At 57.4% G+C, this 13200-nt stretch overlaps 9 protein-coding genes across 9 annotated transcripts; 4 read left to right on the forward strand and 5 right to left on the reverse strand.

Annotated features, from left to right (window-relative positions):
• Nucleotides 1-112: 112 nt before the first annotated feature.
• SDRG_04402 (hypothetical protein) lies at nucleotides 113-1260 on the reverse strand. Its single transcript, XM_008610077.1, has one exon. It carries the CDS (start codon nucleotides 1241-1243, stop codon nucleotides 155-157), a length of 1089 nt encoding a protein of 362 aa, XP_008608299.1. The 5' UTR covers nucleotides 1244-1260; the 3' UTR covers nucleotides 113-154.
• A 486-nt stretch (nucleotides 1261-1746) lies between these two features.
• SDRG_04403 (hypothetical protein) lies at nucleotides 1747-2973 on the reverse strand. The gene is made up of 3 exons (XM_008610078.1): nucleotides 2368-2973; nucleotides 2047-2327; nucleotides 1747-1994 (listed from the first exon to the last, which is right to left on the reverse strand). Exons 1-3 carry the CDS (start codon nucleotides 2964-2966, stop codon nucleotides 1819-1821), a joined length of 1056 nt encoding a protein of 351 aa, XP_008608300.1. The 5' UTR covers nucleotides 2967-2973; the 3' UTR covers nucleotides 1747-1818.
• Nucleotides 2974-3327: 354 nt separating this feature from the next.
• Nucleotides 3328-4900, forward strand: SDRG_04404 (hypothetical protein). Its single transcript, XM_008610079.1, has 4 exons — nucleotides 3328-3552; nucleotides 3598-4020; nucleotides 4062-4391; nucleotides 4441-4900. The coding sequence occupies exons 1-4, from the start codon at nucleotides 3349-3351 to the stop codon at nucleotides 4753-4755; spliced, it is 1272 nt and encodes a 423-aa protein (XP_008608301.1). The 5' UTR covers nucleotides 3328-3348; the 3' UTR covers nucleotides 4756-4900.
• A 682-nt stretch (nucleotides 4901-5582) lies between these two features.
• SDRG_04405 (hypothetical protein) lies at nucleotides 5583-6443 on the forward strand. The gene has a single exon (XM_008610080.1). The coding sequence runs from the start codon at nucleotides 5735-5737 to the stop codon at nucleotides 6335-6337; it is 603 nt and encodes a 200-aa protein (XP_008608302.1). The 5' UTR covers nucleotides 5583-5734; the 3' UTR covers nucleotides 6338-6443.
• A 172-nt stretch (nucleotides 6444-6615) lies between these two features.
• On the reverse strand, nucleotides 6616-7355 carry SDRG_04406 (actin-like protein 2/3 complex subunit 4). Its single transcript, XM_008610081.1, has 3 exons — nucleotides 7293-7355; nucleotides 6911-7237; nucleotides 6616-6869 (listed from the first exon to the last, which is right to left on the reverse strand). Exons 1-3 carry the CDS (start codon nucleotides 7293-7295, stop codon nucleotides 6690-6692), a joined length of 510 nt encoding a protein of 169 aa, XP_008608303.1. The 5' UTR covers nucleotides 7296-7355; the 3' UTR covers nucleotides 6616-6689.
• Nucleotides 7356-7600: 245 nt separating this feature from the next.
• SDRG_04407 (hypothetical protein) lies at nucleotides 7601-8496 on the forward strand. Its single transcript, XM_008610082.1, has 4 exons — nucleotides 7601-7703; nucleotides 7763-8011; nucleotides 8065-8187; nucleotides 8241-8496. Exons 1-4 carry the CDS (start codon nucleotides 7608-7610, stop codon nucleotides 8370-8372), a joined length of 600 nt encoding a protein of 199 aa, XP_008608304.1. The 5' UTR covers nucleotides 7601-7607; the 3' UTR covers nucleotides 8373-8496.
• Nucleotides 8497-8987: 491 nt separating this feature from the next.
• Nucleotides 8988-9798, forward strand: SDRG_04408 (thioredoxin 1). The gene is made up of 4 exons (XM_008610083.1): nucleotides 8988-9043; nucleotides 9103-9354; nucleotides 9400-9522; nucleotides 9573-9798. The coding sequence occupies exons 1-4, from the start codon at nucleotides 9035-9037 to the stop codon at nucleotides 9714-9716; spliced, it is 528 nt and encodes a 175-aa protein (XP_008608305.1). The 5' UTR covers nucleotides 8988-9034; the 3' UTR covers nucleotides 9717-9798.
• Nucleotides 9799-10062: 264 nt separating this feature from the next.
• Nucleotides 10063-11213, reverse strand: SDRG_04409 (hypothetical protein). Its single transcript, XM_008610084.1, has 3 exons — nucleotides 10902-11213; nucleotides 10538-10855; nucleotides 10063-10491 (listed from the first exon to the last, which is right to left on the reverse strand). The coding sequence occupies exons 1-3, from the start codon at nucleotides 11178-11180 to the stop codon at nucleotides 10147-10149; spliced, it is 942 nt and encodes a 313-aa protein (XP_008608306.1). The 5' UTR covers nucleotides 11181-11213; the 3' UTR covers nucleotides 10063-10146.
• Nucleotides 11214-11646: 433 nt separating this feature from the next.
• SDRG_04410 (hypothetical protein) lies at nucleotides 11647-13072 on the reverse strand. Its single transcript, XM_008610085.1, has one exon. The coding sequence runs from the start codon at nucleotides 13013-13015 to the stop codon at nucleotides 11720-11722; it is 1296 nt and encodes a 431-aa protein (XP_008608307.1). The 5' UTR covers nucleotides 13016-13072; the 3' UTR covers nucleotides 11647-11719.
• Nucleotides 13073-13200: the final 128 nt, after the last annotated feature.

Consider the following 13200-nt stretch of genomic DNA (forward strand, 5'->3'; position numbering starts at 1 on the left):
AATGGCATAAGTTGTTGTACTTGAGCTCGCACCCCTTGTCTACCTCGATATCCGGACCGCCTAGACGATTCGGGATTCGGGACACGATTGTGGTCGACGCAGTACACTTATCTAGACGACAAACGACACGTCATTTGCATTACACTGTTAACGCTCAATCGCGATGCTCGGACGGTGTCGCCACGCCTTCGTAGTACGCGAGGACATAGTCGTCGGCGTCGGCAGTGACCAAGAGAAAGCGGCGTTTCTGCCATTGCCATAGACCAATCGCCATGGTCGTCGTGATGCCCGCAAGTATGGTCGCGATCATTTGCATCGGAAAGACGTAGCGTTCCGCGTCCCGCGCGAGCGCACTGTAGCAGCCATAGGGCATCGTGGCCAGACTGCGCAAGCCGTAGTACCGGTACCATCGGCCCGGCTCGTAGTGCAGCTGGTAGCTCTCGACGCGGTCGCTCATGTACATGGTGCAAAAGGCTCCAAACACAGCGTCGGTTTCGCGCATGGGGCACAGCCGTCGAAGCGCCGACCCCAAATGCAGTGGGTCACTGGTCGCTTCCATGATGCGCTCGCAGCCCGCGCACGCGGCCTCGATACCTGCATCGTTTTTCGTCGTCTCTCGGCGCATCGCACAGTACGCGTTCAGCGTCATGTTGGGCGACACGCGGCGTCCCTCTAGCACCTGTGGTAATGACGACGTGATGAGGTCGCTCACACTTGCGCGGGTCGCGTTCTCGTCGGCGAGACCGCCGCCGTTTGCAAGGCTCACGCGGATCGGCAGGGTGTCACAAAACACCTTGCCTTCGGTGTTGCAGTACGCCTCGTCGATTGCGCGGTACGGAGTTTGGTCTGGCATGGTCAGCGAGACATCGTACTGGTGGAGGTACGGGTTCCTCGTCGCATTCCTCACGGGTCGACGGAAGAACAGAGCGTCGTCCAGCTCCAGTAGCGCGCGGTCCATTGTGTTGAAGAAGACGAGGAAGCCGATGCCATACATTGTCGCGCTACAAATCGCAAGCACGGCGGCCAGCGGCAGCACGGACCCGTGGCGCTTGAGGCGCAGGCCGAGGACGAGGCCGACGCCAGCGACAACCAGCGTGGTGGCCGAGAGCGCCATGAGGACGTCTCGGTGCAAGTAGATGCTGGGCCAAAAGACGCGACTTGCAATGAACGTGCAGAGACCAAATGCCAAGGCAGCGACGTCCAGCGTGAGGTAGACACACACGAGGAGTCGAAGCTGCTGCATTTGGCGTTGGACACGGAAATGGACGCAACTGCAAACTGGCCAAGATGGTCCCATGCACTAAAAACACGCCACTTGGCCTGTCGCTGCACCACGTCATGGCCTTCGTGAGAGTACTACCGGTATGCTACTAGTCCTTCGTGGGACGAGACGCTGAGGGCGCCTTCAACACTTTCAGTTGAAGAGTTTGCTTGCGATGCGTCGTTTCGCCTAAGCTGAAGCGCCAAAAAGAGGCGTGCCGAGGCCGTCGCATTCACATTGGCTTCGCCCCATGGCTGCCTTCACTCGCAACAAGCGACGAGTTGGACGCTCCCCACCATCATCCGCTGCGTGTAGACCCAAGCTTGATGAGGCACGCTTCAACGACGACCAGCGCACTGCACCATACACAAAGCATGGTACGGGCAATGGCATGACGACCTTTGTGCCCTTGGTATTCGTTGGGGCATCAAGACAGGAGCCGCACGTATCAATGCCTTGGGTACGTAGTTGTATGGTTCATAGGCGTCCACAAGAAATCAGAACTTATTTGTGCGGGTATTGATGTATATTTGTCAAAAATGGGCAAAGCGAGGCAGTTACTTCCACACCGTGTGGTCAATATCGTCTTCGTCCATCACGTCATCGTCCGTCATGAGTTCCGACATGCCATACTTGTCCATGTACTCGTCCTCCGAAAGGTGGCCGTAGAGCCGGTGCTTGTCGTTGACCATGTTTTCCCAGTGCTTTTCGAGCTGCAGCATCTTGCGGGTTTCTACCAATGGATCGTATTCGCGTTTGGATAGTTGGATAGTTGGGATGGATACCTTCGGTCATGAAATGCACGACAATCGTGTTAATGTCGGCAATCATCCAGTCGTCGCAGTCGCGGCCCTCGACGACGTAGCCAAAGTCGTCGTCCATCGACCGCGCCTTCATCGAGAGGATCACCATGTCGGCCATGCGCCGCATGTGGGCGCGCGATCGACCGGTGCAAAACACCATGTGCTCGGCGAGGCTCGACTTGCCGGCCAAGTCGATCGTGTAGACGTCAATGGCCTGCTCCCGCGCCAGCGCCGGGAGGAGTTCGTCCATCGTAATGTACGTGCTACGAGACCATCAGAGCATGCAAGCGCCCCGGATCGTACTTTGTGACGGGGGCAATGATGTCGGCGTGGCGCGACCCGGCGTCCGGCAGCGTCCAGTCGTAGGCTGGCGACGCCGGGTCCGCGACGTCGTCGTCGTTCGCACTGCCCGGCGCAAAGTTGAGCGGCGCCGAGTCGTCAAGGTACATGCGCACGAGCTCGTCGTAACCCTTGGCCGCGTCGTCTTCCGTCCAGAACTCGCCGGCGTCAACCTCGACCTCGCCGACTTCAAGGCTTGCACTCCACTTTTTGATGCGCGACTCGTGGAAGGTCACACCACGGAAGCGCTCGGACGCCACGCCCACGTCCTCGACAATGGCCTCATTGAGAGCGTCCTCTCCATTCTCCTCTTCATCGTCGTCTTCATCGTCGTCTTCATCGTCGTCTTCATCGTCGTCATCGTTGGTGATGGTGATCTTGGTCTCGTCGTCTGCCTTCAACATGGCGCGGGACACATGCAGGCTGCGCGTGGCAAGACCATGCAGCGACGACGCCATCGGCGGAAGCGTGCGGGCGCGGGCCCATGCAGCCGACGGCAGCGGCTTCTTCGCAGCGAGCTGGCGGCCCACAGCCCGGCGGATGGCGGAGGATACGACGCGCATGTTCGGCAAGTTCAAATTGAGTTCATTGGTCAACCTCTCGTCGAGGCTATCCGGACATACCGGATACCCTACCTTTAAACGTTATTCGCGTCTTTTACCTCGTGTTTACCCGTCGAGGTTAAAGTATGGTGTCGTTGGTGGCGCAGTAGCGTCGTTGGCTCGTGGTACGTTGGTACCTGTATGGCACAGGGCTTGGAGCATGTCCTTGCTGCGACTTGGAGCATCGCGCTAGTTGCGACATGGAACGTCGCCTGGGCGGCGATCTGCGTTTAAACAAATTAAACGCATTCGGTTCTGTGTTTAAGCAGAGATCCCGGTGACCCGGGGCTCGATTAGCATCGTGACAGCAGGATTTTATGCACCCCGGGGTACGACGCGAAGGATGTGCAAAAGATATTTCCTGCCCGACGAGATGCGGTCGTCGACGGCCGTGGCCGCGAGCGCGCCGTCGCCGCCTCGTCCAGCGGCGCCGTCGCTGCTGCTCAAGACATCGGCCATGCAGTCGGCGCTCTTTGAGCCATCGGCCAAGGGTATTACGATCGGGTCTGGCGCGTCGAATCGGTTTTGCATCGCGTCGGATGCGTCTGTAGGTGGCCACCCGCGACGTCGAGCCTTAGGCTATGGCATGTAGGTGGACCTTCACCACGCGACGCTCGAGCACACGGCGGTACATGGCATCTGGGTCTACGTGGACCACAGCCGCCATGGCTCGTACGATCGAGACGCGTGCCATGTGCATCGGTCCGCGGCGATCGTGGGCGATGGCGACACATTCATGCTTGGCGCAACCCAAGTGCAGATCCATTTTTACACATCTGTGCCGAGCACCTCGCAGCAATCCCATCACGGGCTGCAGCATCTGGTCACGGCGCCGTCGCGGGCGATCGCGCCGCCCGACTACACCAACTCGCCGCTGCCCAAGCACAAGCGGGCGCAGCACCGCCCGACCGAGTTTTCGTTCGACCCGCTGCATTTCCAAAAGCTCCATGCGACGTCCGTGCCGCTCGAGTATGCTGCGTCGCCGCCCGTCGCGAATCGCCTCCACGTCGGACCGGTACATTTCGACGGATGGCCGCAAAATCATGTTGGTCCTAGACTGCAGCGACGAAACCAGCACCGTCCAAGCGTGACGACCTACGCATACTAGTGTCCAAGAAGATGGCGAACCTCAACCCCAAGCCATCGGTGCTGCATGCGTCACCGACGACGCCACCGCACCTCGTCGCGGGGCATCACCACCAAATTCCTCTGCCCCGCAAGACGATGCCAACGTTCGCCTTGGACATTGAACCGCTGCGATCGGCGACACCGTCGACATCGACGCGCGTCTCGTCATCCATGTATGACGACGACGGCATGGACGACGATGTCTTCTCGAGCGTCGACAGCAGCGCGCCGACCGAGGTTGCCAAGTACCGCGATTCGGTGCTGCGTCCATCTCTCTTTGCATCGCCTTATACTAGTATGGTGCTAGCTCGAGTCGCTGGGTAGTGACAACCAAAGCAGCAGAAGCAGCAGTGACGAAGACGACGCCATGGCGCCGCGGTCCAATGACCACTACACACCCAACATTCCTCCCCGGCGTGTAATTGACGGCGACGACCTTGAGACGCAGCATCGTTTGATCGCCTCGCTTCGGCTCAAGCGCGTCCAGCCCAAGATCCAGACGTCGCCGCAAGCACTGCTCTCGCCGTACAAGACGGCCAAGTCCCTGCGCCACGACCCGCTCCAATTTTACATGGAGTCGCCGCGCGAAGCGTCGTCGTACTTTGACTATAAGGAGCACTAGGGCCATCGACGGCCGCCACCATTGTACAGCGGCTTGTCGCGGACGTCGCTTCCTGCATCCCGGCAGAGACGGGCGGTTTTGTCATGAAATTTGCGTACCTACTATTTGTCAACAAAAAGGAATGACATGTTTGTTTGCTCCTGCCTTTGCTCGGTCGATGGGGTTGCCGATGAGCTCAACCAGCTGGCATTCAACCCTGGCCAGAGCCACGAGGCGGCGTCACACCACCGGCTCCGTGACGGCTCACCCAGTCGTTGCCTCGCTTCTCGACATCGCGCGACGAAGCGATGCGATACGAGCGCAATAAGATCTGCAAGAACGGTATAGAGCTATACTATAAGACTAAACTAAAGCCTGCGACAAGAGGAAGCAGTTTCCTCCCAACATGGCGCTTCCTCCTCCCGTCCCACGGCGAAAGATCGCGTGGCCGGCTTCTTTTTATGGCGCCGGCTAGGCTTATACAATTATTTTACCAGAATATTCCTGTAAACTTGGACTTTGTATGAAACACGCGATTTCTCGAAATAAAATGCGAGGGATGCGGCCGTTTCAAGCCTCTAGCCAATCGCATCGCGTGTGCGCCGCACTGTCCATTTTCATTGGTCAGTGGCACACACCGGTTTTGCACTCAACTTGAAGCTGATTGCGTTTCATTATACCGGACCTGGTTAAACTGAAAATTTGTATACATATACAAACCGCGAGATGTATATTAGAAAAGCCAGAGCCGGGCGACGCATACAAACCGTAGGTGCAAAGCGGTTGCAAAAAAAGCCCATTTGAATGGGATGCATTTTATTGTAATAATATTATACCGCGACGTCACAGGCCGTCGGGTCATTTGCGCATTTTTGGCCGACGTCGCTTCCTCTGCCACCGTCCTCGCCGTCGACGCCAGCTGCTACCGTGACACTCGCCTGCGACTTGCGCTCCATCGCCTTGACGCTGCCCATTCACCATACCGCCTTTGACGACCAGCATGCAGTGCTCTGGCCAAGGCTCTTGCGAGACCATACTAGCACCCAAGTCGATGCTGCCCACCGTGCGTAAGAGCATAAGCGACAACCAGCTCGACGACATGAGCGCGATCGGCGCCGTGGAAATTGAAGACTCGCACCACGACATCCAGCCCATGATTGCGAATGAGCAGACGCTGCGCAAGGAGCGCAAGCGCTGCAAAAGCCTCGAGCTTGTCTACAGCGACGACGAAGCGTCGACGGCCACGTCGACGGTCTCGCTCGTCACGACACCGCCCAGCAGCACCAAGAAGGGCAACTGCGTCGTCCAGACGCGCTGCACAAGCTACGAAAAGCTGTGCCTCTGCGAAGTCAAGCAGCACCGGTCGGCTGCGTCGTGCTGGCTCGTCGCCAACGGCATCGTGTACGACGTGACCGACGTCATGGCCCAGCACCCGGCAGGCATCAAGTGCATCCTCCGCAAGTCGGGCGGCGTCGACTGCGCGCAGGACATGAAGTTTCACTCGAAAGCAGCCCAAAGCTGCTGGTCGAAATGCAAGATTGGCATGTTGCAGCCATGTGGCGACGTGCCCGAAGCCAACGAGAGCGCGTGCGCGATCATGTAAGCCGCTCTCGCTTATTTATTGTCGCCTAGTTGTAAGTTAACCATTGGCATCTGTGATGATCGATGGCGCCCGATTCTAATTTTATTTCCCATCCTTTGATCGATAACCATGCGAGCTACACTAGACGATGCTGTCGAGCTACGTCAACCTCTCTACGTAACAAATACGATCACAGTGCGTCCAGAGACTCAACGCAGGTCCCAAAATGGACCAAGGACGGAATGGCCACCACCGTCGCTCGGCCTTTCTGCTTGGCGTCGGACAAGACAATGCAAGCGCAGACGCAAGACAATGAGCGATGGTCCTCTTACATGGTTACCGCCACGTCGACGGCGAGGTTCGCTTTGCGTGTCTAGGTGAACTGCTTCATAAACTCGGTCGCGACGACGCGGCCACGGGCGTTGAGGTTGATCTTCATTTCGCTGATCTCCTTGTCAATGTCTTCCATAAACTGGATGATAAAGTCCACGAGCTTGTGCTTGTACAGGTTCTCCAAGTGGCCATGCGTGATGAGAAAGCTCATGTCGTAGCCCTACCCTTCGCATGAGCGATGGAATGCGTAGCGCCTCGTACCTCGATGGGCTTGCGGCGAAGGATGATGAATTGCTCGGCGCGTTGCATGAGGAAGCGCGAAAACTTGTGGCACAGGATGCTCTCGATCTCGTCGGCTTGCTTGATGCAGATCGAGACGCGCGCCGAGTTGATGCTGGGCTCAATGCAGCACTTTTCGTTTTCGTTGCGGCAAATCACGATCGGCGTCAAGATGAGCTCCTTGCTCATGCGCACCTCGACCTCGGGCTTGTTGTGGCGCTCGACGACCTGCGACGGGAAGTTTTGCAGGCAGAGCGCGCCGTCCAGCGTCGCGCGGATCGCGTTCAGGTACGGCGCCAGCGTGTTCGCCTACAGAGGCCATGCCATGAGCCATGAGCCATCGCCGTCGGCGGCGGCGGCGTACCATGGCTGCAGCGGCGAAGTCGGCGAAACAAAGATTAGGTTGCCAGCCGCAGGCGACGTAATCCCTTGAAACTTGATACAAATATGCATTTCAAGAGAATACCAAGACATAAATATTTAGTGTGTATCATTCGGCTATGCAATCTATATAGTGTGAAAATGTACGGTCTACGCCGCCGGCCGTGCTGCATGGCTCTTGTTGAAGCACGTGTCCATGGCGCCGATGTGCGTCAATGTAAAGCTGTGTGCTAGGCGCCGGTGTGGACAGTTGGAAAAGGACGCGCGGTGTATTGACGGCCATCGTCCCATGCGTGACATGCGCACACTATTTGCGTCAATAGGACAGTATTTAGAATCAGGATCGGGGAATACTGTCACAACCATTTCCACGCGTCGCGTCCCCATGTCCGTGGTCGGTTGCCATGCTTGTGACGAAGGATGGTCGCCTCATGCAGCATGACCTTCCATTAGATCTGCATTGGGCCCGTGTGCATCCCGATCTACTCGCTGCTGCCGTTCTTGCTGCTCTTCCTGCAGCGCTGCTGGGGCTGGCTCACCGGGAAGGCCAAGGTTGAGGACGATGCTTCCGCGACCGAGGGCGCGACCACCGCCGACGGATCGTCGACGCTGCGTCAGCGCAAGGGCGGGCCGACCAACGTGATCACTATGACCTCCACGGCGCACTGGAAGGAGCACTTGGCCATGACGTCCGAGCGCCCGGTACATGCGAGCAGTCGCTTGGACGCAATCGCTCATGTCGTCCTGTGCACTAGCTCATTGTCGACTTTACGGCCACGTGGTGTGGCCCATGCAAGAAGATTGCTCCGTTTTTTGCCGAGCTCAGCGGACGCTACCCGCGTGGTATCTTTGTCAAGGTCGACGTCGACGAGCTCGACGTACGTTAACTTCGACCATTATGCATGGAGACATGGGCTCACGCATGCGATAGGACGTCATGAGCAGCTGCGGCGTCCGCGCCATGCCCACCTTCCAAGTCTACAAGTACCAGAAGAAGGCCGACGAGCTTGTCGGTGCCAACCCGGCAGAGCTCGAGCGCCTCGTCGCCCGCCACTGCAGCTAATCGACGTGACTGCTGCAGTCTTCGCACGAAGCCACGTATATACTATGGCTTTGATATCACCAACTCAATAAGTTGTCTACTGGCGAGACACGAGAATAAGAAAAGATAAGACTTGCAACTGCAACCTTCTAAACTCTTGCCAAGCGCAAAAACCACCGGCAGTCGATGCGCATGCATTTGCTCGCGATGTACAACCCCCAGGGGTGCAGCGAGGAGTCCGCCAGTTGAAATACGATCCAGCATCGCGGACCACGGACTGCAGCGTTGTGCACGAGCGGCTGTATGATTGTTTGTGGCACTTGCCATAAATAACCACATTTTGCCAGAAATAGCCACCGTGGGCACGAGCCGGTGAGCGGAGGTCGCACGATCGGCCAAATCATGCTTGGAAATGTAATCGCTCGTACTTACCACCGTGATAGAAGACACTTTGGAGAGCTCGAAATGCCATGTGGCGCCGCCGTGCGAGCTCTGTAGGCAGAGAAAATGACAAAGGCTCTCGCTACGAGTAGGCGGATGCAGGAATTACGGATAATGCAACGTATTACGGATGATGCAGCGTATTACGGGTAATGTAGCATATTACAGATAACGGTAGCATATTACGGATACGATGCCAAACATTCTCGCCACTTGCGAAGTCGGACGCCGCCAGCATATCCATGACCTGCGTACGCGTCCCTCGACAAGCTGCGAGACTGGATGGCTCTTGACGCTGGCTACACCGTAGATCTGCATTGGCCCTCTGTGCCTGCCCATGGAGGCCGTCCTTCCGTTCCTCCTCGCGCTCCTCTACAAGGCGTGGGCGTGGCTCACAGGCAGCGCGGCGCCCCAAGTGACCGCCACCGCTTCGTGCTGCGCCGCCGAGCCCGGAAGCGCTGGCGCCGACGGCTCCCAATTGCGCCAGCGCAAGGGCGTGAGCTCGATTGTTGCGGTCCATACACGTGCCGAGTGGGACGCGCTGCTGGCGTCGAGCCGCCCCGTACGCGACACAGAGCGATCTCGCGTGCTGAGTGACGGCGTGTAGGTGATTGTCGACTTTACAGCCACGTGGTGCGGTCCGTGCAAGAAGATTGCGCCCACCTTTGACGCGCTCAGCGAGCAGTACCCGTCGCTGATGTTTTTCAAGATCGATGTCGATGCGTGCGATGTACGTCGATCGATGATCCACTGGGCAGCATGGACATCACGGTGCGATAGGACATTGCCGCGACCTGCGGTGTCTCGGCCATGCCAACGTTCCATGTCTATGTGTCGGGCCGCAAGCAGGACGAGCTCTGTGGCGCCAACCCGTCCAAGCTCACGGCGCTCGTTGAGCGCTACGCCGCCTCGTCGTCCGACTAGCATGCGACGCTGTAGAGCTGCATCAAGTAAACGCTAGCTGTAATACGTAGTGCTCGTACGTGGAGTGCGTATTTGACGCCTTTGAGGCTCTTTTTTGCGTCTCCGTTTGGGCTATGGGCTCGTAGCCATCAACGTCATTCAGTCGCCCGCCGCTTGTGATCGGGTGGCAGCTCTCCCGCCTCTCGGCTATATCCTTGCTCCACAGCTGTACCTTTGGACTTTGGGAATGCAAGACGTCATGCGATTCGAGTGCACTCACGATGGCAACTAAGGACAACGCTGGCTTCCGGTCTACGATTGCCAGTGGTTTTCATCGCTATCGGTATCTGTCGTTCCCGTAGCATATCGCTCATAACGTGTCGACATATTTTTCATGTTTAATTGGAAGTCACTTTCTCAAGTCGTCTAACGATTTATGACAACAATCAGATTACGCAAGCAATGTTTGGGACGCTTCGCCTTCTTTCTTTGTACTCGGACACGACTTTGCGCGGAGCTTGATCGACTCGGAATGCGAGATGATGCCAATGCCAAGAAAGATGCCGCCGACGCCGAGGCTGTAGAGCACCCAGTTGACGAGCGACTCGTCGTTCATGTCGCTGAAGAAGCAAATGCCCGAGATCGCACCGGCCGCGAGGAGCGTCGACTCGTAGAGGTAGATGACGAAGAGCGCGTCATACAGGCGCAGCGCCAAATTGAGGAGGCGCAAGCCCATGAGAGCAAAGGAGATGGCACCGGCGCCCACGAGATAGGCGAGCGGCGTGGTAAAGAGCACCTACACGCACGTTGGAACCGCTTAAAGGACATAGTAAATGACAGACCTTGACGCCGTTTTGAAGGAGGCGGAGGAGTGCGGTCATGCAGTAGAGCTGGCCCGAGAGACTGCCCGCGAGGATCGCGAGAGAGACGCGGCACGACACAGTCTTGTGGCTTGTCGAGCCTGTCGAGGCGGTCAAGGCGGCGCGGGCAAAATACCGCAAAACGAGACTCGAGACGAGAAATACGGTAAAATACACTTCAAACGCAAGGCTTGTGAAATGCGATGCGAGCTCGTCGACTGGAATCTTGTGCGTCTTGTGGCTGCCCGTGATGGACACGAGGATGCAGCTGGCAAAGACGACGGCCGCGCCGACAATGTCCTACTCACGTCAGGGACATCATAGCACGGCAGAGAAGGGTAAGTACCCGTCCCCAGAGCGGCTCGTCAAGGATCCAAGGCGAAAAGATCGTGTTCCATACGATACAGAGGCCACCCATGGGCGCGAGCAGCGACTGCGGCGCAAAGTTGAAGGCGGAGATGCAGAAGAGCGGGTTGAGCAGCACGATGCAGGCCATGCCCATCGCCCACATGGCGCGGCTATGGCGCTGGAACGAGAGCTTGAGGAGGATCTTGCCGAGGACGCCGATGATCGACGCGATCGCACTCAGCAGCACGCCCAGCGGCCACCCGAGAAAGCTGTCCATGCCTCCCTTCTTGGTCGCCCGCCTGTCTGCGAATATGCAAAGCTTCGGGTTGCCGTTTCGAACCGGATACACTCCATGTATCCGGATAAAAGTATTTTGGCGTCGCAGCGGTTACTCGAACGGTTTGCTAACGGCTACAAGTTGGTCTGTCTGCAATATGTCGTGAAAAAGCATCTACGTACTTGTAGCCGATAGCTCTCTGTAGAGGGTGCGAGTAGGACGGGTACTGTGCTTGACAGCGGTAAATGCATGCACATGAAAGGGTGAACGAGGCAAGACGTGGTCGGCTGGGCTAGCCCGGGATGACTGCAAGGAACGCTAGACTGTTTCGTGGCGGGATCACCACGGTGCGTCGCTATTCTTGCCATTGTTAAAGGCGCTGCGATGCATCAAGTAGCGTTGAGTTGTCGTGGTCGCCATAGCGTGTTGTAAACTAGCTCGATTTCTCTGGCGTCTCTCGATGCATTCTCATTCTTTGTGTATATCATTCATTGTGCGGTTATAAATTGCCATACAAAGCAGTGTAGCATCGTCCCCAATCAGTGACCCGGCAGCGGGGACACGTCGAGGGACTCTTCAATGAACGGCGCGTTGTCGAACGAGTAGACTTCAATCTCGGGGGCGCGCCCCCCAGCCTCGAGAAACAGTTGTTTCGTTGCGTCCACAAACGCCGACGAACCAGCAATGTAGAGCCGTCGGGTCGAAAGGTCGGGCGCGACACTGAGCAGCGCGTCTTTCGACAGCTCTTTGGCCGTCGCAATCTTGAAGCGGTCCCAGTGGATCGTTTGAAAGGCGCTGATCGGGTTGGACGTCACGTGGAGAGCGGCAATGTCGCCGTCCCACTTGTCCTTGACGCTCTGACAGCCCTTGATCATGGCATGGAACGGCGCGGCGCCAATGCCTTGGCTCACAAAAAGCAGCTTTTTCGGAATCGCGTCGGGCGTGTCGGTTTCAAAGTGCACGCCGCCGTTGATCCAGTAGACGTTGACAACCGAGTCGACGTTAGCCTCGACGAGCCACTTGGACGACTCGGACGTTGCTTCGACGCAAATGTCAAACGGCTTGACCTCGGGGTCGTAGACGCTCGAGATTGCGTAGCTCCGTCGGACCTCGCCCGTATGCATCGGCAGTCCAATCAGAATCGAGTCGCCGGCGTGGTATCGGAGTGGAAAGTCCATCGTGATCGAGAGCCGCACCGTGTTGTCGCCAATGGTCTCCTTGGCGGCGATTTTACCTGGAAGGCTCGGCTTGATCGGCTTGGGCTGCTTGTCCATAATGACGGGCAGCATGAGGTAATAGAGGAAGCAGTATGCCGTCAAGTACGCCTCGTGCACCGCTTCGTTCCACTCGGGGCCCGAAATGATCGCCAATGTCTTCATGAGCACGAGACCCATGACGTTGTAGTGCTCTTTCGTCGCCCCAAACATCGTGTGGCGCGCCGCGAGGTCTTGGCACACTTGCACGACGTTCTTGGACTTGATGACGGTCGACATGGTGCCGATGATGCCCGCAAGCACCTTGCCTTGGACAGTCATGGACGACCGAAACATGGGGCGGATCGATGGCGCCTCCTTGAACATGAGCGAGTAGAACGTCGTGTAAAAGAACTTGGTGGGCGAGAGGTGCTTGGCCGCATCGTACGCGACCGTGCCCTTATTGACCGCGACCCAGTTGGCCTTGATGAGCGCCTCGTGCTCTTTCGTGACGATCGGACGCTTGACGTCGAGGTCCATGGCGTCCATGAGGAAGGATAGAAACGACTCCTTGATGCCGAGGTTGCCGTCTTCATCGACGTTGACCATGGACGCTTCCTCGTGCGACGCGCCACCACCCATGCTGCTGCTTGATTCGCTGCTCGTTGTGTGCTGCCACGAGCGCTGTTGGGAACAAACGTTCGATTTCTGAACCGGCGCGCCCTTTCGCCAAACGGCGCCACCAACACCTATATAGTGTGCACATGGTATGCACCATGCGATGCACTCTTCTCCAACACTATTGAAGGGTTTTGAAATACATATAT

The sequence above is a fragment of the Saprolegnia diclina genome, assembly GCF_000281045.1.
Source record: "Saprolegnia diclina VS20 unplaced genomic scaffold supercont1.11, whole genome shotgun sequence".
Classification (NCBI taxonomy): Eukaryota; Oomycota; class Saprolegniomycetes; order Saprolegniales; family Saprolegniaceae; genus Saprolegnia; species Saprolegnia diclina.